General features: G+C 46.3%; 1 protein-coding gene across 13 annotated transcripts in view; it reads right to left on the bottom strand.

Annotated features, from left to right (window-relative positions):
• Nucleotides 1–25,470, bottom strand: part of VPS13D (vacuolar protein sorting 13 homolog D) — a 120,697-nt gene that overhangs the window by 53,849 nt on the left and 41,378 nt on the right. For 11 of the 13 annotated variants that reach the window (XM_083512740.1, XM_083512741.1, XM_083512745.1 and 8 more), the window contains 22 exons: nucleotides 25,284–25,390; nucleotides 23,134–23,343; nucleotides 21,742–22,007; nucleotides 20,779–20,912; nucleotides 20,008–20,163; nucleotides 18,560–18,794; nucleotides 17,557–17,631; nucleotides 16,578–16,784; nucleotides 15,455–15,544; nucleotides 14,640–14,780; nucleotides 14,249–14,371; nucleotides 13,028–13,102; nucleotides 11,319–11,424; nucleotides 10,504–10,656; nucleotides 9,749–9,884; nucleotides 7,897–7,944; nucleotides 7,019–7,169; nucleotides 5,778–5,988; nucleotides 4,978–5,225; nucleotides 2,499–2,690; nucleotides 1,213–1,339; nucleotides 868–1,010 (listed from right to left, as the gene is read on the bottom strand). In XM_083512740.1, the coding sequence (XP_083368866.1) occupies nucleotides 868–1,010; nucleotides 1,213–1,339; nucleotides 2,499–2,690; nucleotides 4,978–5,225; nucleotides 5,778–5,988; nucleotides 7,019–7,169; nucleotides 7,897–7,944; nucleotides 9,749–9,884; nucleotides 10,504–10,656; nucleotides 11,319–11,424; nucleotides 13,028–13,102; nucleotides 14,249–14,371; nucleotides 14,640–14,780; nucleotides 15,455–15,544; nucleotides 16,578–16,784; nucleotides 17,557–17,631; nucleotides 18,560–18,794; nucleotides 20,008–20,163; nucleotides 20,779–20,912; nucleotides 21,742–22,007; nucleotides 23,134–23,343; nucleotides 25,284–25,390 (3,334 nt within the window). The remainder of the gene's footprint in view (nucleotides 1–867; nucleotides 1,011–1,212; nucleotides 1,340–2,498; nucleotides 2,691–4,977; nucleotides 5,226–5,777; nucleotides 5,989–7,018; nucleotides 7,170–7,896; nucleotides 7,945–9,748; nucleotides 9,885–10,503; nucleotides 10,657–11,318; nucleotides 11,425–13,027; nucleotides 13,103–14,248; nucleotides 14,372–14,639; nucleotides 14,781–15,454; nucleotides 15,545–16,577; nucleotides 16,785–17,556; nucleotides 17,632–18,559; nucleotides 18,795–20,007; nucleotides 20,164–20,778; nucleotides 20,913–21,741; nucleotides 22,008–23,133; nucleotides 23,344–25,283; nucleotides 25,391–25,470) is intronic. The other 2 variants (XM_083512737.1, XM_083512736.1) reach the window with 1 other exon arrangement.

Below are 25,470 nucleotides of genomic sequence, written 5' to 3'. Positions count from 1 at the left end.
CACACGGCTCCTCAGCCCAGTGGCATAACACAGTCCGATCGCAAAGACTGATGCCATTTAGTTATTATTTAGTTTAAGTAGTTATATGATGCAGTTTACAGGACAATCCATTTGCAATGCTTCTGGACCAGACGTCTGCCCAAAGGCATTATTTTTACCCATCTACCTGTAATCCATACTGAAGTGGCTATCTGTCAAGGTTGGTCCTAGACCTTGTACCTCCCTCCACTTCCCCACCTTGTAGAGAGTTTGGAATTTGGCAACAGATATAGATGACTATTCATCTTTCCATTCACCAAAACCCTTCACAGCTGCATGACAGGCAGCAATTCAGAGGGTTGTGGAGCTGGATCCAAGCGCAATGAAGAGGCAGCTTCTTCTTCTGCTGCTGCTGCTTTTCCCTCCTTTCTTATGGCTTAGGGGCAGTTATGGGGAATCTTTGGCCTTCCAGATGTTGCAGAACTACAACGGCCACCTACCCTTGCTTTGCTTTCTGGGGCTGATGGGAGTTGTAGTTCAGCAGCATCTGGCAGGCCAAAGATTCCCTACTCCTTGCATAGGGAAATAAGGTAACGTCAAATCATGCTTTATGATTCTGGCTTGTCTCTGTAAACCCTACCCACCATTAATCAGAATTTCAGGCTCTGGCCAATAATGAATCATGGTTAATGGGAAAGCTTCTGATCTCTTTGCCTGAAATTCATGCATGTTAACCATAATCCAGAATGTATCAATGAATCCAAACCAAACCACTGTCTCTTGAATTTTGTGACTACTGTAAGCCGTTTTAGAACGCAAACTGCTTTAGAATCAACAAACAAGTAAATTATTTAATATGATGACCTTATTATCCATACAAGTTCTTACCAATGTTATAAATAAGGCCTGGCCGGTTTCCTTGTTGGATCACTTTAAGGGCTCTGACGCCACTGCCTCCATCCAGCGAGAAGCCTTGGCACCAACCGGGCATACCTTCAGGGTGGATTCCTCTTCCAACTCTCATTGTGCAACTGCAACAAGGAAGACAATGAGATATACTAATTCAGCAATCCATATGATTCTGCTGATTTAGATGAGCCTTGAGAACCTACAGTGCAGTCTGGACCCAATTAAATGGTCATATTTCAGTTGTCACAGAATCAATTTTCCAATTCGACTACGACATTTTGCCACTGCATGGTTCTCTCGCAATGGACTGTCACCAAAGCTTACAGGTTTGGCTGTTCTTTGTCAGCATAACAGAAGAGGAGAGGGCTCAGGCTTCTGGCCAGCTCATGTTCTTCAAACTGGCCTGCTGCATCGATCTTGGCATTATCTTGTCTGAAGATCAGCGGCAACCCTTTAAAAAGAAACCAACCAGATGGCCGTTAGCATCTGAATCTGAACTTTAATGCTTTGTTAGTTGCATCATCACAGAACTAGATGGACTCACTTATTCTGCGTGTATCATTTAAACATTGCTTTAAAACCAGTTTCCTTATCTCGTCATGGGAAAAGGAAACTAACCCCCTCATGCAACAGGTAAACCCACCTTTTTTTTTAAAAAAAAAGTAGGCATATTTTAGTAAATCTAAAAGAAGGATGACATTCTGTTAAGGTCTAACTGCTTTTAAATTAGCCAGTGCATTTTGCTTTCTAGAGAAGGAAGATTAAAGGATTTTGTACTGCGTCTCCAAAATTCTGCATCCATGGGTAAAAAAAAAGAGAGGGTTTTATGTGGTTGTATTCCTGAAGCTACCATCCTATTCACAAGTAAGCACCGCTGAAGTAAATGGCCTCAAACTCTCTAAACCATACCAAAGCACCAGCATTCCAAGAAGAAGAAAAAGGTTTGTTTGTGCAAAATCTTTGAAAATCCAGAGAAAACAACCACACAGGATAGCAAATAAGACCTGGTAGGCATTACTGAAACCTGGTGGGATGAGACTCATGACTGGAATGTAGGAATTGAGGGATATAACCAGTTCAAAAGGAATAGACCAAAGAGGGAGGGAGGAGCTACTGGGTGTGATCCCGTGGTCAGAAATACTCAATGAACTGCAAGCCTGGAATGCATACCAGGTTGGTGGGGGCAAGCAGATGAGGGGTGGAGAGTTCCATCTCTCTCACTGGGCAAAGCATCAATGACTAGGTGTTTGTATTCAGGTTACGTCTTTAACGTGATTCGTGTATTTTGATTACCGTATTTTTCACTCTATAACACGCACCCGACCATAACACGCACGTAGTTTTTAGAGGAAGAAAATCCGTAGGCATGCCACCCGTAGGCATTCCCTCCATAACACGCACAGACATTTCCCCTTACTTTTCAGGAGGAAAAAAAATGAGTGTTATGGTGCAAAAAATACGGTACTGTATTCTTATTCTGGTTGTAAACTGCTTTAGGAATCTTTGGTGAGAAGCAATTATCACATTCAGTAAGCCTAACCTGACCTAAGCAGATCTCTCATTTTCAGGTGAGGAATTCTTACATCCGTAAGAAGTCAGGCCAGATTTACCTGTTTTGTTGAGGAGCCAATACGGTGCTGAAATAAATATCTTCAAGGACCCTTCAGCGCGACACACGATCCTTATGGTGAGATTCATCTGCCGCTTGTTAACATCGTACATTCGCATCCGCACAATGTAGTTCTGTGTTCCGGGGGGTATTAAAAGCTCTTTGCACTGTGGAAAGTTTTCAAGGGAGACCCCTGAAATTGAAAAGAAAGAAATGTGTGCTCTTGACCGTTCTTATGGGGCACCTTTTTCCATTTGGGGGAGATTGGAGAGCAAAGTAAGAAACCCATTTTTTATTTTTTTTGTAAATAGTGTTCTCCCTTCCAACAACTGCACTGTACAGTGGTGCCTCGCAAGACGAAATTAATTCGTTCCGCAATTCTCTTCGTCTTGCGGTTTTTTCGTCTTGCGATGCACGGTTTCCCATAGGAATGCATTGAAAATCAATTAATGCGTTCCTAGGGAAACCGCCTTCAGACCAGGTCCGGGGACCTCTTCTGAAGGCTGGGGGGGGGGGACAAGGGCTTTTCTTCCCACCCCCAGCATTTTAAAAAACCCCGACTTCTCCGCTGGACTTCTCCGCTGTCCGGGCGATCTTAAAATGCTGGCGGGCGGCATTTTAAAATCGCCCCCGGACAGCGGAGGACTCCTCCGCTGTCTGGGGCGATTTAAAAGCCCCTGGGAAGGCAGGCAGGGGGGACAAAGACTTTCCCCCCCCCCCCCGCCCGCCTTCAGAAGGTGTTCCCCCCCCACCCTGCTTCGGGGCAGCGTTCCGAAGCGGGGTGGCTGGGGCAGGTGTTCCCGCCCCCCCACCCTGCTTCGGGGCAGCGTTCCGAAGCGGGGTGGCTGGGGCAGGTGTTCCCGCCCCCCCGCCCGGCTTCGCAGCACCGCTCCGAAGCTCGGCGGTGGGGGCAGGTGTTCCCGCCCCCCCACCCTGCTTCGGGGCAGCGTTCCGAAGCGGGGTGGCTGGGGCAGGTGTTCCTGCCCCCCCGCCCGGCTTCGCAGCACCGCTCCGAAGCTCGGCGGTGGGGGCAGGTGTTCCCGCCCCCCCACCCTGCTTCGGGGCAGCGTTCCGAAGCGGGGTGGCTGGGGCAGGTGTTCCTGCCCCCCCGCCCGGCTTCGCAGCACCGCTCCGAAGCTCGGCGGTGGGGGCAGGTGTTCCCGCCCCCCCACCCTGCTTCGGGGCAGCGTTCCGAAGCGGGGTGGCTGGGGCAGGTGTTCCTGCCCCCCCGCCCGGCTTCGCAGCACCGCTCCGAAGCTCGGCGGTGGGGGCAGGTGTAACCGGGACCTCTTTTGAAGCAAGCGGCTGCGGAGAGAAGCGATCTCCCTGCAGCCGCTTGCTTCAAAAGCTGCCCCCATCTCTTTTGAAGCAAGCGGCTGCGGAGAGAAGCGATCTCCCTGCAGCCGCTTGCTTCAAAAGCTGCCCCCATCTCTTTTGAAGCAAGCGGCTGCGGAGAGAAGCGATCTCCCTGCAGCCGCTTGCTTCAAAAGAGATCGGGGGCAGCTTTTGAAGCAAGCGGCTGCAGGGAGATCGCTTCTCCCCGCAGCCGCTTGCTTCAAAAGAGGTCCGGGGGCAGCGGGAAGCGCTTCCCGCTGCCCCGACCTCTTTTGAAGCAAGCTGCTGCGCTTCTCCCCGCAGCCGCTTGCTTCAAAAGAGGTCCCGGACCTGTTTTGAAGCAAGCGGCTGCAAGAAGATCGCTTCTCTCCGCAGCCGCTTGCTTCAAAACAGGTCCGGGACCTCTTTTGAAGCAAGCGGCTGCGGAGAGAAGCGATCTCCTTGCAGCCGCTTGCTTCAAAACAGGTCCGGGACCTCTTTTGAAGCAAGCGGCTGCGGAGAGAAGCGATCTCCCTGCAGCCACTTGCTTCAAAAGCTGCCCCCGATCTCTTTTGAAGCAAGCGGCTGCGGAGAGAAGCGATCTCCCTGCAGCCGCTTGCTTCAAAAGAGGTCCGGGACCTCTTTTGAAGCAAGCGGCTGCGGGGAGAAGCGCAGCAGCTTGCTTCAAAAGAGGTCGGGGCAGCGGGAAGCGCTTCCCGCTGCCCCCGGACCTCTTTTGAAGCAAGGGGCGGTGGGGAGAAGCGATCTCCCCGCCGCCCCTTGCTTCAAAAGAGAAGACCCGCTGTCCCCGGGGCAAGCTTCGTTTTGCGAAGCAAGCCCATAGGGAACTTCGTCTTGCGAGGCAACTCGAAAACGAAAAAACCTTTCGTTTTGCGAGTTTTTCGTCTCGCGAGGCGTTCGTCTTGCGGGGTACCACTGTATGAGCAAATGTGATAGCCATGGTGTGACTTGAATCCTGGTACATCCAGAGAGTGCATCCAAAGTACAATTTTTAAAAGTTGTTTTTTAAAAAACCAATCAGTTACTTCCAAGGAACTCTCTTGGGATAAACGAGGGATAAAGGGACCTTCGGCAGCCATAGTAATCTTGTGCTTTGGTCTTGACGTCCTACAGCTTAAGTCACAAATAATCCCAGGGGGCCTTACCAAGCTCGATGTTCTGCGAAGTGTCGGCTGTATGCAGTACCGCCTCTTTCCCAGGTTTCAGGGTCCCATTAATGGGCACCCCTTTCACGTAAAACTCCAGTTCACAAGGCAGCAGGTTACAGAGCACCACGGTTGGAAGGAGATAAATGGTGTGTCCGGGCTGCCTGAAAATCTGCTTAGCGCTGTCGGAAAAGATGTTGGAGGGCATGTAATCTGGGTAATTCTCTTTCTTTATGGCGACACAAAACCTGTAAGGGAAAGGCAAGATACGTATGAGTCACGGACGTTGCCTTTTGAAGAAATGCTTTTATATGTTTCCCCCACTCTCCGGAGTGCTGCGGGGCATCTCTGAGGTGGTACCATTTTTTTGCAACTCCTCCTAAAGAAGCTCAAGGCTGGACTTCAGGCAGCAGGTCAAGGAGGCCCATTTTAGGAGAACCTGCCTGTAACAACAATTCTATTCATCGTATTGTTTGGTTTGCTGTTTTACGCAATGCTGTGTTTCTTTTTGTAAAAAAAGCAGAAAAGTCGCAGGGTTAACGACACAAATTAGGTAGCACAGCCAGCTACTCAGCTGCCATCAAATGGTAGCCTGTCCATATTTCTCCCTCCCACGTGATGGTTTCTTTTCACTACCCTTGGAGCAAAATGGACAGATCCCAAACACAAAACACCTTGGCCATGTTGTTTTCTAAATACTTCCTTTTCTTCATTTCTCGATAGCCTCTGCCAGCATACAACACTGTTTCTATTAGGAACAGGAGAAGCAAACAGTGCAGTTTCCCCAAGACCCAAGTCACCTGAAGAAACGGCTGTTTTCAGACTCCATCGCATGGCACTCTCGTTTGCTGCTGCTGACCTCCGAGGTCTTCTGCACATTTGTCCAGTGGATCGGAGACTTGCAGAAGAAAACTCCCATCCCCTTCGGCCTGGCCTGAAGTCGCCAGGATGTCAGATGCAGGGGAATAGCAAAAGAATCCCCCGGCATGACCGAAGGCAGCACTACAGGCTCTGCAACCAAATGAGAAATGCAAAATATGCTTGCAATACATCGGTTACTGGACAGACAAAAGTGCAGAGCACATAGCTGAAATGATGAATCTGCTCCTGCAAGAGGCAGTGATGGCCGCCAGATTGCATGGCTTTAAAAGAGGATTAGACAAATTCATGGAGGCGAAATCTATCAATGGCTGCTGGTCACAATGACTATGCTCTCTCCCTTCTGCTGTCAGAAGTAGCATGCCTCTCAATACTAGCTGAAGAAATCACCAAGGGGGAGAAGGCTGATGTGCTCAGGTCCTCCTTGCAGGCTTTCCAGAAACATATGGCATCTGGCCTGTGAGGACAGGACGCTGGACTATATAGACCTTTGGCCTGACTTAGCAGAGCTCTTTTTACATTCACCCTTCAAAGGAGAACCTCTGCTCTGAACTGTCATGGGTCTCGCCTTTATCTTACACTGCTGGGCCTTTTGGCCTCAATTTGTATCACAGTATCTCGGATTCCTCCTACCCCCCTTTGCTTTTCTGTCTTTATCTAAGGGCATGTGGGGGTGTGGGGTGTGTGGGGGTGAATGGAAGGCTACAGTTCATGCCTTTGGTCCACAAAGACTGAAGCTACAGTACGTGTCTTCAAAAGTGCAGTTCTACGCATGCACGTCCTGCTATACTCAATGGAGCATACTGCAAGGTAACTATGCACAGGCTTGCAGCACTCAGGTGTCTGCAGGAATAGGAACCGGCCGTCTACGGAGTCAGGTTAATGGCTCAGTACTATCCATGCTTGAGTGACAGGAGCTTTCCAGGGTTTCAGGCGGGGACAGCCTCACCCCTACCCAAAGAAGCCAGGGACTGAATGTAGGACCTTCTGCATGCAAAGCAGATGATGCTCTACCAATGATCTCTATTGGGGGCTGAAAGAAGAATTCCTTAAGCACGGCTATCTTACACCACTGGTAATATTAAGAATCTAGAAAGGGAAAGCATCCTGCCTCAGGCACTGCAGTTCTGCAGGACCTTAAAAAATGAAGACACACACTTACTGTCTGGTGCTGAAGGGCTGTCTAGCCTGAGTTCCATAGGCGTCTCCAGTTTGTTTTTCACGATCAAGGCCGAACGGACAGTTATTACCTTCCGAGCGCTGCCTTCCATGGTGACTGCAAATACCACTCGGACTGGAGGCAATGAAGAAAACTGCAAAAATACAGGGCTTATCAGTGGGGGTCTCAATACCTTTGGAACTCCCTTCCTATTGACTTGTATGAGCATTTATATGAGCCCCGAAAACCTTCCTCCTCAATCCTGCATTAAACTGAGATCACAATTAGCTTGGGAGTTACAAAGCCGCTTCTGAAATAATGCCCTATGTTCGGCTAATGCGGCTATTAGAGCGTTATATTTTGCCTTGCTCTTGTTTGTACACTGTTTTGTGGGGGCGTAGGCCTAAAAGAAATATAAAATACTAATTTTCTGTTAGATTTAAATGTCTGCTTCATTTACCCAAGCATACATGTTGGAATTCTGAAGGATTTACTTAAAAAAAAAATACTTATATTGTCTTGCACCCATGAACCACTTTCAACCCCTGCCCCCAGCCTGCTTAAACATCCTTTTATTGATGCGGCAATAATGTTCTGCTTGAATGTCTAGAGATTTTTAACTGCCAACAGTTATTTAAAGTGTCAAAAGGGGAGAGAAAACCTACAATGCAACTAAGATGTGAAGAGGTAAGCTAAATGCAGTCATGGATATATCCACTCTAAGCATGATGTCACGTCCTGTGACTCTTTCTTCTATATCTGCTTTGCCAAACAACTTTGATACTCAAATGAAATGAGATTCATCCCAATGCCTCAGAAGAATGCCCCTCTTAATGTATATTGTACACACCGCAAAGCTCAAGGGAGAATTCACTACTCACATAAACATGTGGATGTATGATGTTTGTTCTGCTAATTGGGCTGCCAACCTGGGAAAGAAAAAGAAAAGCCGAAAACAGCCATTAGGAAGCTTGCCAGCTCTTCAAAGAGGATGGTATTTCTCTGATAGACAGTAGACAAACAGCAACCCGCAGAAAGGGCTGGGGAGGTTAGCAAATGAAAGGGGAGCATCTTTTTCCTTCCGCCTTTCAAAAAATACATCCATTGCCAGAAAAGTGTCAGAACTACACTGAGAATAATCTGTACAGCCAAGTGTAACTGCCCATGCCATTTTCATGTTTGAAAAAATAAATCCCAGGTAATGGATATATAATGGCAAGAATTCCAAGTAAATGATTTAATTCATATTTGCATCGCTAGTGAAACGCTCACGCCACCCTCTTTCTGTTTCCCAAAGCCAGAAACCTTCAGTTATGCTAACAGCCCATTTTGATTCCACTTCACTGATGGAAACTTGTCCCAAAGTCTAAGCCCAAAGGTTCTATACCATCTTTCTCAACCTGGTGCCCCCTGTAGCTGTTGCTGGACTCCAACTCCCATCAGCCCCAACAAGCATGACCAACGCTCAGGGATGGTGTAGTCCAACAACATCTGGAAGGTGCCAAGTTTGAGAAAAGCTGTTCTAAGTTTCTCAGCCATGTTTTGCCCTTTCTTCGCCCCCTGGAATCTCTACAGATGTCAGTCAGATATTCCTTCAAAGGATAACGGATCAATAACCCTCAAGTGATGTGGCACACATTGCATCTGGAGACAGACAGAAGCCAACAACAGTGTAGTTTTAAGGCAGACACCTGGCTTTTAGCCACAGTTGTCATCTTTGCAGAGGACAACAAAGTCCCTGGAGCACATTGGCTCACTTATGATGACAAACAGGCTGGTAGTAGTTTGAGAGAATCTTGCTTTGTACAAACAGTGTTCATTTATATATAATTTATATTTTAAAAATCTATTTAATTATCCAGCAACAATTATACACTGCTTGACTGTGGTAAAATCTCTGTGCAGCTTACAAATGTATGCCATGCCTTTCTAGGTAAAGGTAAAAGGTAAAAGACCCCTGGATGGTTAAGTCCACTCAAAGGCGACTTGGGGGTTGCGGTGCTCATCTCGCTTTCAGGCAGAGGAAGCCAGCGTTTGTCCACAGACAGTTTTCCAGGTCATGTGGCTAGTATGACTAAACCACTTCTGGTGCAATGGAACACCGTGACGGAAGCCAGAGTGCACGGAAATGCTGTTTACCTTCCCGCCACAGCGGTACCTATTTATCTACTTACACTGGTGCGCTTTCGAACTGCTAGGTTGGCAGGAGCTGGGAAAGAGCAACCGGAGCTCAACCTGTTGTGGGGATTTGAACCGCCAACCTTCTGATCAGCAAGCCCAAGAGGCTCAGTGGTTTAGACCACAGCACCACCCGCGTCCCATGCACATGCCTTTCTAATACACATAAGAACATGAGAAGAGCCTGCTGGATTAGGCCAATGGGCCATCTAGTTCAGCATACTGTTTTCATGGTGGCCAGCCTGATGCCCATGGGAAACCTGTAAGCAGGACTCGAGCACAAGATAACTCTCCCCTCCTGCGGTTTCCAGCAGCTAGCATTCAGAATCATTACTACACCTGACCATGGGGGCAAAGTTGAAACTCAATCATACTATTGACTATACTAAGGCTATTGACAGCCTTATCTTCCACTTGCTTTTTTTGGTAGTCTTTTATCAATGCACAGACCTACTTTGATACAGCTGGGGAAAGGAAGTTGAGGGAAGGGAACAGCCAAACAGCATCAACTACTAAAATGGGTGGGTGGGGGAGAAAGGAAGCATCAGGACTTACAGTAGAGGAAGATGTGCTCTTATCAGGAGCTGCATACCGGAAAAATATTCCTACTTTGTCTACCGACACTGGACTGACTTGTTCCCAGCCATTTACTCTCACTTGCAGCTGGTGGATTCTTAGGTCGTGTGTGTGCCTGTTAAGTTTTAAAATAAAGCAGATTAACATTAAGACCAAAGGAACAGTGAAGAGTTTCCAGATTCACATTGTTGCAAAAAAATAAAATAAAAGAGCATTATCTCTTGACAGCAAAACTAAATGCTTCCCGGTTAAAGGACTAGTTGACTTTCACTAGCACAACACTATTGGGTCATATGAAGCTGCCTTATACAGAGTCAGACCACTGGTCCAAGAACATCTGGACTGTCTCAACCAGGGACGATGAACCTCTGGCCTGCCAGATGTTGCTGGACAACAACTCTCTTTATCTCTGACCATCTGGCTATGCTAGCTGGGGATGATGGGAGCTGGAATCCAACAACATGTGGAAGGTCAACAGTTCCCTGCACCTTGTCCACATTTAGCCATGGCTCTCCAGGCTTTCAGATAGGGGATCTCAGCCTTACTAGGAGCTGCTGCAACAGATCCTGGAACTTGCTGCATGCAGCGCACTGGAGCTTTCAGTTGATCCACTAAAGGACCATACAAATTCCAGTTAAAGGTTACCTTCTCCAAGGTGCACAGTCAAGAGCTGAAGCATCGAAATGCAAGAACATCACAGTGGATAATCACAATGTGGTTTCAGTATGTGTCACCTGTGTCGCTGTTTCCCTTTGGCTTCAAATGCAAAGGGAACCTCTTCGCCAGTAAGAACTTCTCGCCACTCGCTGACTTTATGTGTGCCATCCAGAAACGATCCGTTTTCCTCCGGGATGACTCCCGGGCTTCCACTGTGAGAGAGAGCAGCACTAAAAGCAAAAGTCATACCAGACTGTCAGTTTTTGTGTGGACCTTGCTTTGCCAACTTCAAAGTCTTCAGTGTCTATCCTATGCAGACAAACATATAAACTTGCTTTTGCCTTGCGTTTTCATGACACAACAATTTGGGGCGGGGGTGGAGGGCGGGAATCTCTCTGAACAAATCTGCCAGTCTTCTTCAAGAAAATGAATCCTTCAAACCTCTAGGTTTGGGGCATGTGTGTGTGTGTGTGCGCGCACACACACACTTTAAAAACAAACCAAAGTGACATACAAATTGTTGGACAAGGACAACTGTGACTTTAAGGAAGAGTGGGAGCTTTTTGCCACTTATCTAAAAAGACAACAAAATGAATTGGGATTCCTTGGCAGGTTTTGAATAAACATACACAAAATTATTAAGCGTTAACATGGTAGATAGATAATGTAAGGATACATATAATTTTACAACATGCAGAGAATAATATGTGCTGAGAAATCAGAGAGAGGAGCTGAGAGAAGTCTCGGGGGGGTTGAAGGGGGGGAAGGGAAAAAAATGAATATATGTTTTGATAATTTGCTATGTGGAATTAGTTAATAAAAATATTTTAAAAACAAACAAAGCAAATCAAGATCTGCATTCACTTCCTCCTCCCCACCCCAAATTCCTTACCGGGTCGGTGTTGTTGTCAAAGTGGCAAACCACAGAGTGCAACCCGTGTGATTTCGCAGGGCAAATGGCACAAAAGGCTGCCTGCGTTTTGGCGTCTTCATTTCAGCTGTGAGGGAAGGAGGAAAAAGAAGTTAGGAAGCCATGGGCACTGGCCTGCAGGGCTTATTTTTCTCTTGCTGGGATCAGACGCTGTTCCAGCTACGGGCAGCGTTCCTAGCTTGACCAGCTGAATACAGCCTTCTCCCAAATTTTCAAATGTTGGGCTAGAGATCACCCTCTCCAAATAATTCCCAGTCAGCTGGATTAGATTGTTCATTTGCCTGAAACACTGCAAACAGTGTGTTGTGCATTGCTTCCAGTTAAGGAGAAGCCTGGCATCCTTGCCTGCTGTACAACATCATGTGGGGGAGAAGTAAATACTTTTCTTTTTTGCTTGGGTAAAGCCGGGGGGCGGGGAGCTAGTGAAAAAGGTAGGGTACAAACCCCATTTCACTCAAAATGGGGCCAGCCTTTGAGTTGTTATATATTAGTTTGGGAAGCCTGAGTGGAAATTTACTTAAGAATATTTTGTGAGTTTGCATTTTTGTGATAGAGCAGGTGTAGGTGCAGAGTTAGGTGTAAGAGAACTTTCTGCAGAGACATCAGAGAGCTATAGCTCAGAAGTTAAGATAGAATCAAAACGGTGTTTTCATGTCTTAAGGATTTTTAGCCTTTTAAAGATTACCCAATCATTAAACAAACGTGTTGTTAGGTTTTGCACAGATACTAGTAGTTATAAGATGAGAAATTAATAGCCATTAGCGGCAATATTAAAAGGTATGAAAGCAGAGCTCAGCTTTAGGACCAATCCGGACAGGGTGGTCCTTCACTCATAGAGTTTCCCTTACTTTGTTTCTCAGTTTGTAAGTCTGTGAACTTTTGCTGGGAAAGGCCATGAATGTTCATTTAAAAGGTAAAGGGACCCCTGACCATTAGGTCCAGTCGTGACCGACTCTGGGGTTGCGGCGCTCATCTCGCTTTATTGGCCGAGGGAGCCGGCGTTTGTCTGCAGACAGCTTCTGGGTCATGTAGCCAACATGACTAAGCCGCTTCTGGTGAACCAGAGCAGCGCACGGACACGCCATTTACCTTCCCGCCGGAGCGGTACCTATTTATCTACTTGCACTTTGATGTGCTTTCGAACTGCTAGGTTGGCAGGAGCAGGGACCGAGCAACGGGAGCTCACCCCGGACATCTGTCTATCCAGTGGGAATCTGACTGAAACATCTGCTGAGCCTACAAACTAGGAGAAACTGCTGGGAACTCAAGGACTGCACCCTTCTTCTCAGGCCCTGGATTCCACAGCAACCTTAATTTTACCCCTAACACACCAACGTGTGAAGTAAGTTCACCGGAAATGGCATTTCCAGTAAGTGGATGCTTAGTTTTTTATTTATTTACACCATTCGAAGAGAGGGAAGTGAGAAACCCAACTGGGCATGTCCACAGGAGCTCAATAAAGCCTGGCCAGCTTTGATTAAAAAAAAAGGTTCATATTGAGTTTGATCAACACATATCCCAATGTCCAGTAGGACTTAATTATGCAACACTGCAAGCAATTTAACAGATCGCATTGGCTCCTTTTGACAAGTGACACAGAAGCAACAACTATCTGCTATACAAGACAGTTCTGGGAAAGAGCAAAGCATCTCAACTTTGCAATACAGTACCTCTAGCATACATCTGGTGCTCTAGGTTAGTCAGACTGGCTGTACTCCTAGTTCTAAGGTAGACAAGAGGAAGGCCTGGCAGACAGGAAAGACAACATTAGCAAGGAAGGGGAAAATGCAGATATACAGGCAAGATTGTTGCACATACCCAAAGGAGGGGAAGTTATGAGCAGAAAGGGTATCACACGGCCAGAGAAAGAGCCCCTGTCATTGAGCTGGTTTACATGCAACACCAAGCCATGGTTAATGTAAACCATGAACAATGAACCATCATGGGTGTGGCTGACCTGTGGTTAATAAGCCATGGTTAAGATGCTAGGCCAGCTTTGGACAATCAAATTAAACCATGGTTTAGCGCTGCATGTGAACCAGGCCAATGGAGGTGTGAAATACCGCAACAAAAATATAGTGATACTGGGGGAAAGTGCAAAAGAAAGCTTGATATCGTAGTCTCATTTTCAGGATTTTGTATCGAAGAAATCATTTATTTATTTTTAAAAGACAGAGATCGAAGGTTTTAACAGAGGCCACAATGCAGTATTTCCCCTTGGGTATCAAGGACACTCCTACCATCTCAGTCACTCTCTCTCAGAATTGTTAATACCACAAGGGATTTAAGACCAGAGGCATCTGACTGGGAAGCAGGCAAAGGAGTGAGGATGGGAAGATCTAGAGTTTAGAAGTTGCTTCAGCGCCCATGCACAGTCTTCTCAATCTGAGTGGGGCTTGTGCCCAACCAGCTAGGAGAGTGGGAAGGAAGGTCATGCAAGAGCCAGGATCCTGGTTAAGAGATTGGAACTGGTTGGCAGTGCAGATAGGAGCTTGGGACAAACATTGGGAAGTTGGGCTTGAGGCCACACAGGAGGCTGAAAGGGTGTTGGTGTGGACGTCCACTGCGAGCAGAGTGTAAACATGAAATAAAGTGAGCCAGAAAAGGGCTCCGTGGCCTGGTTACACTACCAACAGACCTTTTGTGTAATAGAGTATTATGCACATAGAAGTTACAGACAGGCAGTAACAAGCGCTCAGTTTGAAGCCGAATTGCCCAACAGCAAATTATCAGAGAGGAATGAAGCATAGAGTGGGGAGAACTCTAAAGGCAGTGCCCTAAGCATTCTACTAAGAGCAATATTATGACGGTCTCATTCTATAGCTACAGTGCGGCATGTGCAATCACAAGCTATATAAAAAAAGCCCACTGTAATGGAGTAAAAGCCATACCTTGTCCGAAGGATGGAGGATCGACTGAAGAGCCCATCCAGTCTTCAGATTCAACTTCCTCTACTTCCTTCTCCTGCTTGCAATAATCTGCCATCCATGATTGCTTGGTGCTGGCATACTGCTCTAGAGACAGACAGAGAAACAGAAGAAGAGGAAAAAGAAAATATAGCACAGGTCAGGTTGAAGCTAAAAAAATTGCACAACCAATGACTTCTCTGGTGCCTGCAGAGTTCCTTTCCCCAAAAAACCAAGCTTAGAGAAAGATACAAACAAAGCCAAGGGTTGCAGCCAATGCTAGACCTACTGATAACAGACCCACTGAAACTGATGGGCAAGATTAACTTAGGCTGGTTAAATTCAGTTGGTTTACTACCCCACAGGCCTGACATACCGATTAACACAGTAGTTATGTTGATGTCCAAACGATGCTTCGCTTTCACTTCTAGCTTCAACCGGGAAGGGTGGAGGCGGCTGGCTAACTGCTGCTGCCAGGACACAGAGCAAGGCCAGGGCTCAATAAAAGGCTCCCAGCCTGGGAGAAACAGAGGAAAACAGACCAATCATCACGGTGGGTTAAAACATGGATTTTGAATGCCAGTCACACCAGTTTCATACATGCTGCAGTGCGTTTTATGTTATTATGCTTTATTGGAGTAACTGCAGCTTCAAATGCAAGCGGAAGTACCCCAGTCTAACTATCCACTTCTCAGGTAGCATAAAAACAGAAACGGGTCTTTCCCCCCCTTTTTCTAAAAAAGAGTATTCTCAGATGTACAGCGAACTCAGGTACATGGCTGCTAGCCATGGTGGCTAAAGCAGCATCTCTCTGAGCGCCAAATGCTGGGAATACACAAATGCTTATCCTCAAGGGTGGCAAACCCTTTTTAGCCTGAGAGTCATGTTTTCTTTTGTGCAACTTTCCAGGGAGCCACAATGGCAGTGGTGGATGAGGCCAGAGTCAAAACGTATTGAGCAATGAATGTAAATATTATCTCTGTACAGTAGGCTACACACACCTCTCTGCCCTCCATCCAGGCAAACAAGAGGCATTATCGGAGTCCAAGGACACATTCCAGCCAGACAAAAACACACAAGGAAGGTGCAAAGCAGGGTCAGTGGGTGACGACCGCCACAGGAAAACCCTGAGGGCCAGATAGAGGGGCTTGAAGAGCCACGTTTGGTCACAAAGCTCCCCACCCTTCTTACCCGAAAGCTCGCGGTTATAGTAATCTCCCGAGAGTGTAAAATTTGCATAACCTTCAGGGCTGGCTCTTAGATGCTGGAGAAAATTCAGGTCTGAAATTAAAGCATTTATACAAAAATTGATGAGGAACTTTTCAATCATTAAAAAACAACAACAACCATAAGCCCTCCCAGCCTCAGTCCATACTTAAACATTTTTCAGTTCATCACTTTGTGAGAGGGTGTTCTAAAGGGCTCTATCCAGGTACGCATTTAACCCACACACACAAACACACACACACCCTCACCAGTTTTTTCTTTTTAAAGCACATTGAAGCATCAGAAGTAGTCGTAACAAAAGCTGGATCCCAAGTGGGAGGAGAAGAGGGGGGCTCTCAAAGGTGTAAAACAAAGGCAAATTAAATGGCATCACATTTCTAAGATATTCTTCCTTGGAGTACTTAGATGTACAGCATTGTGTCCTATGCCCATGAACTGCAAACAAACAAGCCTAATTAACTTTGAGTATCTTCAGAAATGTGTTGGGCCATTAATTGCTCCTTTTCAGTTTTTTGCTCTTTTGAGGCTCCACCTCTCCTTTCTTCCTCCTCCTCTGGTTACTCAAAATGCTTTACTGGCAGACCTGCTTGATATTAACAGTGGGTTGAGACTGATGGATTCATTGGTTTTGTGGAGACTGGTATGCTGGTGAGACTTCAAGCAGGGTTGCTGGTGGAGACCGCAACCCTGCTTGAAGTCTCAGGTGTTGCCTTCCTAAACTCGCTCTTTCTCTTAAAGGCACTTAACACCCGGGGCATGCTTTTCTTTCCCTGTTAATGGCGGAAGATGCTCGGTAAATTCGGATTAATGCTAGGCATTATTCCAAAAGCCCACCTTGCTGTACAAGGGCTGATCCTCAGGTTCTTACAATCTTGCAATTCTACATACCACACCCTGACCAGCATTGAGCGTTGACTGAAGCTTATGTGGCTAACTTCCCAAGAGAAGAGATTACAGGATGGATTTCCAAGAACCTTAAAATGCCCTATTCACTCGAAGATTCCCCAGCCTCAACGAACTGAAACACAAGCCATGTGACAACCAGCAAACTCTGCAGCAACGGCTGCAAAAAAGTGGGAATATTTACGTGAAAAGGTTAGCTCGGCTAAGGGAACATCACAGTCCATGCAGTCGTCGATAAAGCAAATGCAGATGCTGTCTGCTTTAATTTCTACTCCAGAGATTAAGCGCAGAGCCATGGGGCCCTGGATATCACGGTGGCTGGAATCCAATGGTGCACACTTCAAAGGCTCGGCGTTCTTGAACAACCAACTTGCTGCTTTCTTCAGCTGACCTGAGTGCACAACAAGGAAGCAATCAGACAGACACCTACTAAGCAATGCAAAGCAGGAAGGGCGTCAAAAGAAAACTGTTTCTTTCCCAATAATGCAGGCTTGAGCTAAAAATAAAATAAAATCAGAAGCCTTCAAAGTGTCACCAGATTAATATTATCTATCAATCTAATTGGACACACATTTCTTTTACTATCCCACAAGCACACCCAAAGCCAAAGAAACTCCCTCCATGCCCATATACGTAGCCAGGAGGAATAAAATCATGCTCTGAGCAGCCAAAAACCCTTGCCAAGAAGGGCCATACCTCTTTCCCCACCACAGCAGCTTTATCGCCATCCTGACTATTTAATTTATTTGGATAGTCTAGGAGGAAGGTTATAGACCTCCGGGTATAGGGCGCTATATAAATTCAATAAATAATAATAAAATGATAAGGATGGTTTATATTGGTAGTCTTCAACTTATTCCAACCTTTAACACAAAAGTGCACTTTTGTATGGTGGTAGTGCTGCTGCAGCCCTTCTTAGATCAGCCCATGGCCTGGTAGCAGGTCCACCCCTCTAGTTGAAAATCACATCTTCACAAAAACGGGGTAAGGACAACCAATGTTATGGCACTGAGGGGGAGGGGAGGGGGAGAGATGAGGGGGGAAAGTTGTGGACCGACAATATTGTCCACCTGCAAAGGATGGAATGCACTCCTGTTTTGCTGCGGCAAACTATTACAAGGACAATTTTATAACATCTGCAAGTCACACAAAAATAACCATACCTTGGCATACCAACAGAGCTTTGCGGCAGTCATCTAGGCTAAACCCCAGTTCCTGCAGTCGGGCAAGCTGCAACTCTGCAATTAAATAGTAAGTTGCTATTAAGGCCTGAACACATATTCACTTCCTGCTGTTTCCCCTCCAAAATATTTTACGGAAGCGGTCAATTGCAAAACACAAGGAACAGTTCTATTTTCAAGAAAAGTAGTATTATCAGTGTAGCATAAACAGTTAACACAATTAGCAAGATTGGGGACAAGTCAACCAGTGTTAAGACTGTAGATATACTTCTGTCATTATGAAGCCACATCACAATTGCCTAGAACTGCTATATAGAACTCTATAGTATAGTGTATTTTAAAATGGGGTTTCAGAGTTTTCAGGGGTTTTTGAATGTTTTATGTAGTTTTTATGTAGTTTTATGTAGTTTTCAATTTCATTGTTCTGCATGGGACAATGACAATAAAGATATCGTATATCGTATATAACAATATATAAGCTATCATACTGGCTGAGTTCCGATTGTCATCTTTGCTTAAGTTGAGATAGGAACGCGCTTTTTGGCTGCAAGCAGGCAAACAAATCAGGAAGTCTTCCATTCCTGTGTCAGCTGAACAGGGAATCTGTGATTATTAAGCAGGATATTATTCCCAAGCTGTTAACCATGGTATCCTGGTTTAGATGACAACAGTAATGGAAGACTTCCTGGTATGTTTGCTCACTCAAATGCAAGAGATATGAGAGTATATGACACTGGATGTCATATCTGTAACAAGCATTGAAAAATGTAATTAATAAAGGATTTTTTGTGGGAAGGCATATAAGCAAGCAATACGATTGTGATCACATTCAGACAATCTCCTTTTTATTGTATCATTTATTATTTTCATTTGTGTCTTAATCAAACTACCCATGTATGTCATCCTAAATCTTATGCATGATCTCAGCAATGGATGAGTTAAGGCGAAAGTAACACAAGTTTAACTTAAAAAAATGCATCCATACCAAGAACGGGATCCAAAGTGTGCTTGTATGTTTCTATGGTTTCTGACACCAGTCCTGGGATCTCATTTACCCAAGAGGAAGCAGCAGGAGAAGGAGAAGCTGTGGCCCTGGCATCTGAAGCAGCAGCTGGGTCCGGCACAGCGTTGCTGGTCTGACCAGGAATGGATTTTGCAATGGCCAGAAACAGCTGGACATCGTTGTAAGACAGCCTGATATCCAATGCTTGTAACTGAATCTAAATAAAAATTAGGAACAGCAGCAAAGAGAAATTAGCAAGTGGGAATGTCTACAGAATATAGAAGTGGACTAAAAACAAAAACAAAATTACTTGACCCTGTTAATTAAACCATTAAAAAACCCTAAAACCCATATGTTTCTCTTTTAAAACAACCTGGTTTAAAATTAAACCAGAATCTAAAACACAAAGACAGGTGTTAAATGTTACAAATCTCTCAGAACTCGAGCCATGAACTTTCTATCAAATGATGGAGTTTAAAGCAGCAATGGGGACTCCAGATGTAACACTCCAGATGTTGTTGGGATGCAACTCCAGAAGCCCCATTCAACATGACAAATGGTCAGGGATGAAATGAGCAACCTCTAAGAGGCCACAGGATCCCCATCCCAGTGTTGAAATAATCCATTTATACCAAGGAAGAAAATGGGGAAAATATCTGCCCTGTGAAGCGAAGTAAATTGGGAAAAAAGGCACATATAAATTTTGGATTAGGATCTGTTCACTGGTGTCTGAATCCAACCCCTTGTTCCAAGAAGTACAATCCCCCCCCCCCTGTGTCCTAGGGCACATGTTTGTTCCAAAAAGGCACATCTGTACAAGCAGCTATATAGCTTGTTATTTTTGTTTAAAGAAAGGTTTCATAGAATTGTAGAGTTGGAGGGGACCGTAGGTGTCATCTAGTCCAACTGGCTGCGATTCAGGAATCGCAGCTGAAGAATGCCTTACAGATGGCCATCCAACCTCTCTTTAAAAATCTCCAAGGAAGGAAAGCCCACCAGCTTCCAAGGCAGCCCGTTCCACTGTCAAGCTGTTCTTGCTGTCAGAAAGGCTTTCTAATGTTTAGCCGAAATCTCCTTCCTTGCTATTTGAATCCACTGGTTCGGGTCCTACCCTCTGGAGCAGCAGAAACAAGCTTGCTCCATCTTCCAAGTGACAGCCCTTCAGATATTTGAAGATGGCTTTCATATCACTTCTCAGAATTCCCTTCTCCAGGCTAAACTTAACACAACCAACACCCAACTCACTCAATCGTTTTACACGTTATCATGACACTTTCAAGGAAAGCAATTGCGACAGCCTTTGCAGGGTAGCTTGCACGTATATTTGAGAACGCCGAACACCATCATTTAGAGAAGCCTGCCCCCATCCAGATGTTTGGGGAGGCAACTTCCGTCAACCCCAGCCACCACAGGCTGATTTAGAGCATTACCTCTAAAACAGGCGGGAAGTCTTCGCTGTTGAAGGCATCCAACAATCCTGAGCCGCTTGGATATGAAGAGTTCCCCACAAGTTCAACTTGAATTAGTACAGGGTCGATGATCGAGAGTGCTGTTTCCTGCTCGTTTCCCAGTCGGCATGAAAAAACCTAGGTGACACAGAACAGAGATCAAGCACTATGTTTGTGGTCCTCGGCCAACACAATTTTCTCCCTCCCCACACCTTGTGATGCCCAAAATATGCTGGCGGGGGGGGGGGGGGAGAGACAGGGCAAGGCAGTGGACCTTCAAAGTCTGGTCCAAGTTATAGTGAGATACAGCTTTCATGCATGTGCAGGATTCTACCGTATTAGATTATTTAAAGCTCTTATGATACACTTTAGGAGACAGCTTCCTTATTTTTCTTGCCTGTTGTAGCAATTGTGACGTGTTGCCCTGGATGCTGTCTGATTTTTAATTGTGCTTTTATCACTTCTTTTATTTCTTGTATTTCATGGCATTACAATTCGCACTCCATAGGGTTTAAGTCACAGTGCAATAAAATACGATATAAGAAGTGCAAGCAGCAACAAAATACAATTCAAGATCTATATGGATATTTAATGCGGACATGCTGCGGACCACCTGACCATAATTTGGGAACCCCTGCGGACCAGAGTTTGGGAACCCCTGCATTAGGATGACAGGTAAGCTTCCTCCACCCCCAAAAAGAACATCATCGCCTGCTAGAATTGCATCAGGCAGCAGGAGAGTTGCACTCTTACCTCAATGCCAGACAAACTGCCCGAGAAAGGGCGATCCACTAGTTTGGGTTTGTATGTGAGAACCGTGGTCCCCTTCAGAATAATTGCATTGGTATCCACACAGGACATGTCTTCGACCACCACAAATTCAGTATCTGAAAGGAAACATGACAAGCATTTCTCCTGTTGGTGAATGGGTTTTGAATACTGTCAACATTCTCTCTCCAGCTTAGTATGGAAAGTCAGATGGCACAAAATGAGAAATCCGAGGTAAGTAACAGCTTTTTAAAATTTCTGAGGCACAGGAACAAACTTTTCAGATGCGCGGGACTCTCCATCAAGCATCACAGAAAGGTAGCTAATTCTCAGCAATGGCCAAATAACACACTTGGCTCATCATTTCTGTTTATCTTTGCAGCCACATTCAACACTTCACAGAACTCTGAGAGCTACTGTCCCTAACCATAATGGCAAACGCTAGAATGGGGTGTGGTATGGGCAGATAAGTGGGAGAAAATCAGGGTTAACACAGACTGGCTGTTCCCTCCTCACCCTGCCAAGCAGGTCTATCCAGGCTGAACCCGAGTCATCCCTACTGTAATGGTTCAGGTCTGAAACTGCAGGTGTTCAACCTGCAAACTGAGTTCTGTGTTCATGACGGCAACAGGAACATCGGAAACTGCACCTGATACTGAGACAGTATAATCTAGCTCAGCCTTGTCCACACTGACTGGCAGTGGTCCTCTGGGTTTTCAGGCAGGAAACTCTCCCAACTCCACCTGGAAATGCCAGAGATTGGGGCCTTCTATGTGTAAGGCAGATGCTCTATCCCTGGGCTTCATCTCTCCCACTCTCACCCCCCACTGTATGATAGAATGATGCACGAATAATATGGATAGAAGCATGGGTTGCCGCCATGGCAAAGCTTTGACCTCTGACTTCCCCCAGCCCTTCCCTTCCCAGCCTCCCGAGTTCTTGCCTTACCTGTCACATTTACCTTGACCTCCAACTGCTTTTCGGCAGAGACCTGAAGGGAAGAACGCTTTGTAACTATCCCACACTTCACTGCTTTGGGAACAACAGCGGTTTCACTGCTGTAATTGCGCTGTCGGGAAGGAGTGGCGCTGGACTCCTTTTTGGTGTCGCTGGGCGTCTGCAGAAAGTCGTGGACAAGCGCTAGCCAATCGAAGATGAGAAACACGCGGAGGTTGTTCAGAACAACTGTGAAGCAGGAGGAATCCTTGGTAGATCTAGCAGGGAGAGATGTGAGCAATGAGTATGTTTATGCACCTTCTATCAACCCCAACTGCCCACTTTTGAGCATCCATCATATTGAAATTATTTTGGGGGAGTATTAAGCAAGCAAAGCTGATTACACGACGGTTGAGATCCATCTTTTGTTCTAGTATCGATGCTGTGACATCGCTGGTTCAAAAGGATATACCGTATGTACTTGAATATAAGCTGACCCTCGGCTTATACTTGAGTGAGGTGGGCGGCGGCGGAGGTACGAGCCCTTTCTCACCACTTGTCCCTCCACCGCCGCCCGCCTCTCACAAGGGCAGCCACAGGAGCCATGGCTGGGAGAGGCGCTGCGCTGTGCCTCTCCCAACCGGGCACCTATGCCTGCTCTTGCTAGTGGGGAGGGGGCAGAGGGACGAGCGGCGAAAAAGGAGCCCTTTCGGGCTGCTCCTCCCTGCTCCCCCACCTTTGCCGCTGTCAGGGGCAGCAGAGGAGGAATGAGCAGCCCAAAAGGAGCCCTTTCGGGCTGCTCCTTCCTCTTCTGCCTTTGCCCATGGTGGCGGTGGCAGTGAAGGAGCGAGCAGCCCGAAAGCAGCCCTTTTGGGCTGCTTGTTCTTCTCCTCCTCCGCTGCCGCCACCACCAGGTTTGTGGTGTGGTGAACCGGCTTATACGCGAGTCAATAAGTTTTCCCGATCTTTAGTCCTAGAATTAGGTGCCTCGGCTTATATTCGGGTCGGCTTATACTCAAGTATATACGGTACTTGAAACAGCTCAGCAGCTTGGCATGGGTTCTTTAGATGCCAGCTGTGCTCCGTTATCCAGTCACACTAGTTTCATTTCAAGCCCCCTTGTTGGCTCCCCAAAGGCACCTGATTGGCCACCTTCAGAACAGGACGCTGGACTGTGATGGGCTTTTGGACTGATTCAGCAGGGGTCTTCTTATGTTCTTAATTATAAATGTTAATGGACCAAGTGATGCTGTAGAGACCATGAAATCTTGCCTGAAAAGGTGGCCTTGACACAGAGGCTCAAGTCCTCGGTGACCCTTAGCCTGCAGGCTGAAAACCAAGCTGAAGGCCACCTGTTCCACATGGGCCAGTCCTGGGCTGTCTGTGATCTCGGGCTCCTCCTACCTGTAATGAAGCTCAATCTGTATTGCTCCTTGAGTACTGCTGTTCTTCGATGACTGGAAGATACAGTTGAACACGTTTGGCATTCCCGAAGCCATCCTCTGCCCTGTGTACCGCGTGTCAAATGCCATCATGGAATGTGAAACCAAGTTGATGGATTTGGTTTGGTTTGAGAAACCCTCAAAGAGCAATTTGGACTTCTTAAAGTCAAACCTAAAGGAATTTGAAGCAAGGGAGAGCAAACAAAACAAAGCACCTCACAAAATGCTTTCCAAACAGTTTCCAAATATTCTGCTCATATTTGCATATTGTAGCATACGCTTCCTCCACTTCCCCCGGAAGAAGTGGGTTGTATCCAACGGAGTTTTACTCACGAGCAGACCCAATGAAATTAATGAACCAAAATGAGTGATCGCTGTTCATTTCAATGGGTCTAGCATTGGATGCAACCCATTGTGGCTGGCGGGAAAATTAAGTATAAGGAGATGGAGAGCTGGAACTTGGTCAGCATGGAAAACAACAAGCTAGATGGGTCAACAGTTTGAGTTGGTGTGAGGAAACTTCCTGCGCTATTATTACCTAGCTAAGTGTAGGAGGGTAAGGAGAAAGGTTGTAACTTGGTGGTAGGGTGGCTGCTTTGAATGCAGAAGGTCCCTGGCAACTCCAGATCTAAGACACACAGAGCTGTTGATTCCCTACTGTAAGCAGAGATCACCCTGGCACCGGATTTTCTGAGCCAGCCTCAATCTGGCTAACGAAAGAAAATGAAAACAAGGGCAAGTGAGGAATTATGGCTCTGCCTTAAGTTTTGCTGTAGCCAAATAAGATGGGCAGAGCCTTGTAACGGCACTAGAATGCATCAGCCACAATGCATGCTGCAGGGTTAAGAGCTGTGAAGGACTGATACACTGGAATGGACACTATCGCAAATTGTTACTTTCCCTTCCAAATTGTACAGTGGTACCTCGGGTTACATACACTTCAGTTTACATACGCTTCTGGTTACAGACTCTGCTAACCCAGAAATAGTACCTCGGGTTAAGAACTTTGCTTCAGGATGAAAACAGAAATCGTGCAGCACAACAGCAGCAGGAGGCCCCATTAGCTAAAGTGGTGCTTCAGGTTAAGAACAGTTTCAGGTTAAGAACGGACCTCCGGAACGAATTAAGTACTTAACCAAAGGTACCACTGTACTTGCCCTGCTTTACAAACTTGCTGGTTTAGGAGGAATTTCCTTTTGGCGTCATTCAGCGTGCTGAGGACACTGTCCGTCCTCTCTTCGTAAGGGTGGGGAACCTCCAAGCCCACAGACTAAACTGTTAGGATATTTCCGTTCCACCTTAAAAGGGAGCAGGCTTTGTGAGTCACAGAGTCTGCGCATGTCCTGTTCACAGGATGTTTATGTTTTGCTATTGCTTTCGTTTCTCTCTCTGTCGAAGACACTGACGCAGAACAGTCATGTCTTTCTTTGTTCTGATCAACGCTGAATAAAAGCTTGTAGATAATGCTCTCCTGAGTGCGACTTCTGGCTGTGCATTATCTGCTGATAAGAGCATGCCCGAGCCCTGGAATGTGGCAAGGAAACTCGTGTCGCTAATCGCTCATACTGCGTGACTACGGGAGATCGATGGACGTCTGGCAGACGGCTTGGGGCCATGATGGACTTTATCTCCCTGGCAGTATCCCAACATGGCTCTCCAGGACTCCTCCCCATTTGGCCCATAAAGCCATTACCACCTGCCCTGCACCTGACAGTATACATGAACTCAGGTGTGGGGTGGCTGTTCCTTTGATCAAGCAAGGCACACACCCACCAGCCTAAAGTGCGGGAGGGGGGCAGGGGAGGGGACGTTTGAAAGCAGGCTCCTACCAACCCATCAGCTGATGCGCAGTAGGAATGCCCCTTGCTCAAGGTTTACAAAAGCGCCCCCGCCCAGCAATTCTCTTTCCAATCTCTGCAAAAAAGTTTTCCCACCCCTCACCCGCAGGAAGCGACACTGTCCCCTACTTTCATCATTTGAACCCTCCCTCTTGTCCTTTATCATTCATCTCTTGCATGGAGAAAAATGGAAAAATAAAAAGCAACCAGGTTAGAAAAAATCAAACGCAGTAAAGAAGATTTTTCTCTCTCTCCAAAGGGTGGGGAAACGTACCTGGCTAATGAGCCTTCCTTCCCCTGAGGATTAGTGAGTTCCAGACTTACATTGACCATGTCAATTAGGAAAGACACACAAGTGTACACTTCACCACTCAATACAGTCTAAAAAGGAGAAATGAAGAAATATGGTTGCAGAGAATGATTCCAGTTTCCTATCCACGTGTTGCACTGCACACAACATT

This window comes from Podarcis liolepis (genome assembly GCF_965112155.1).
Source record: "Podarcis liolepis genome assembly, chromosome: 7".
Taxonomy (NCBI): domain Eukaryota; kingdom Metazoa; phylum Chordata; class Lepidosauria; order Squamata; family Lacertidae; genus Podarcis; species Podarcis liolepis.
This window is presented reverse-complemented; position numbering and strand designations above follow the sequence as displayed.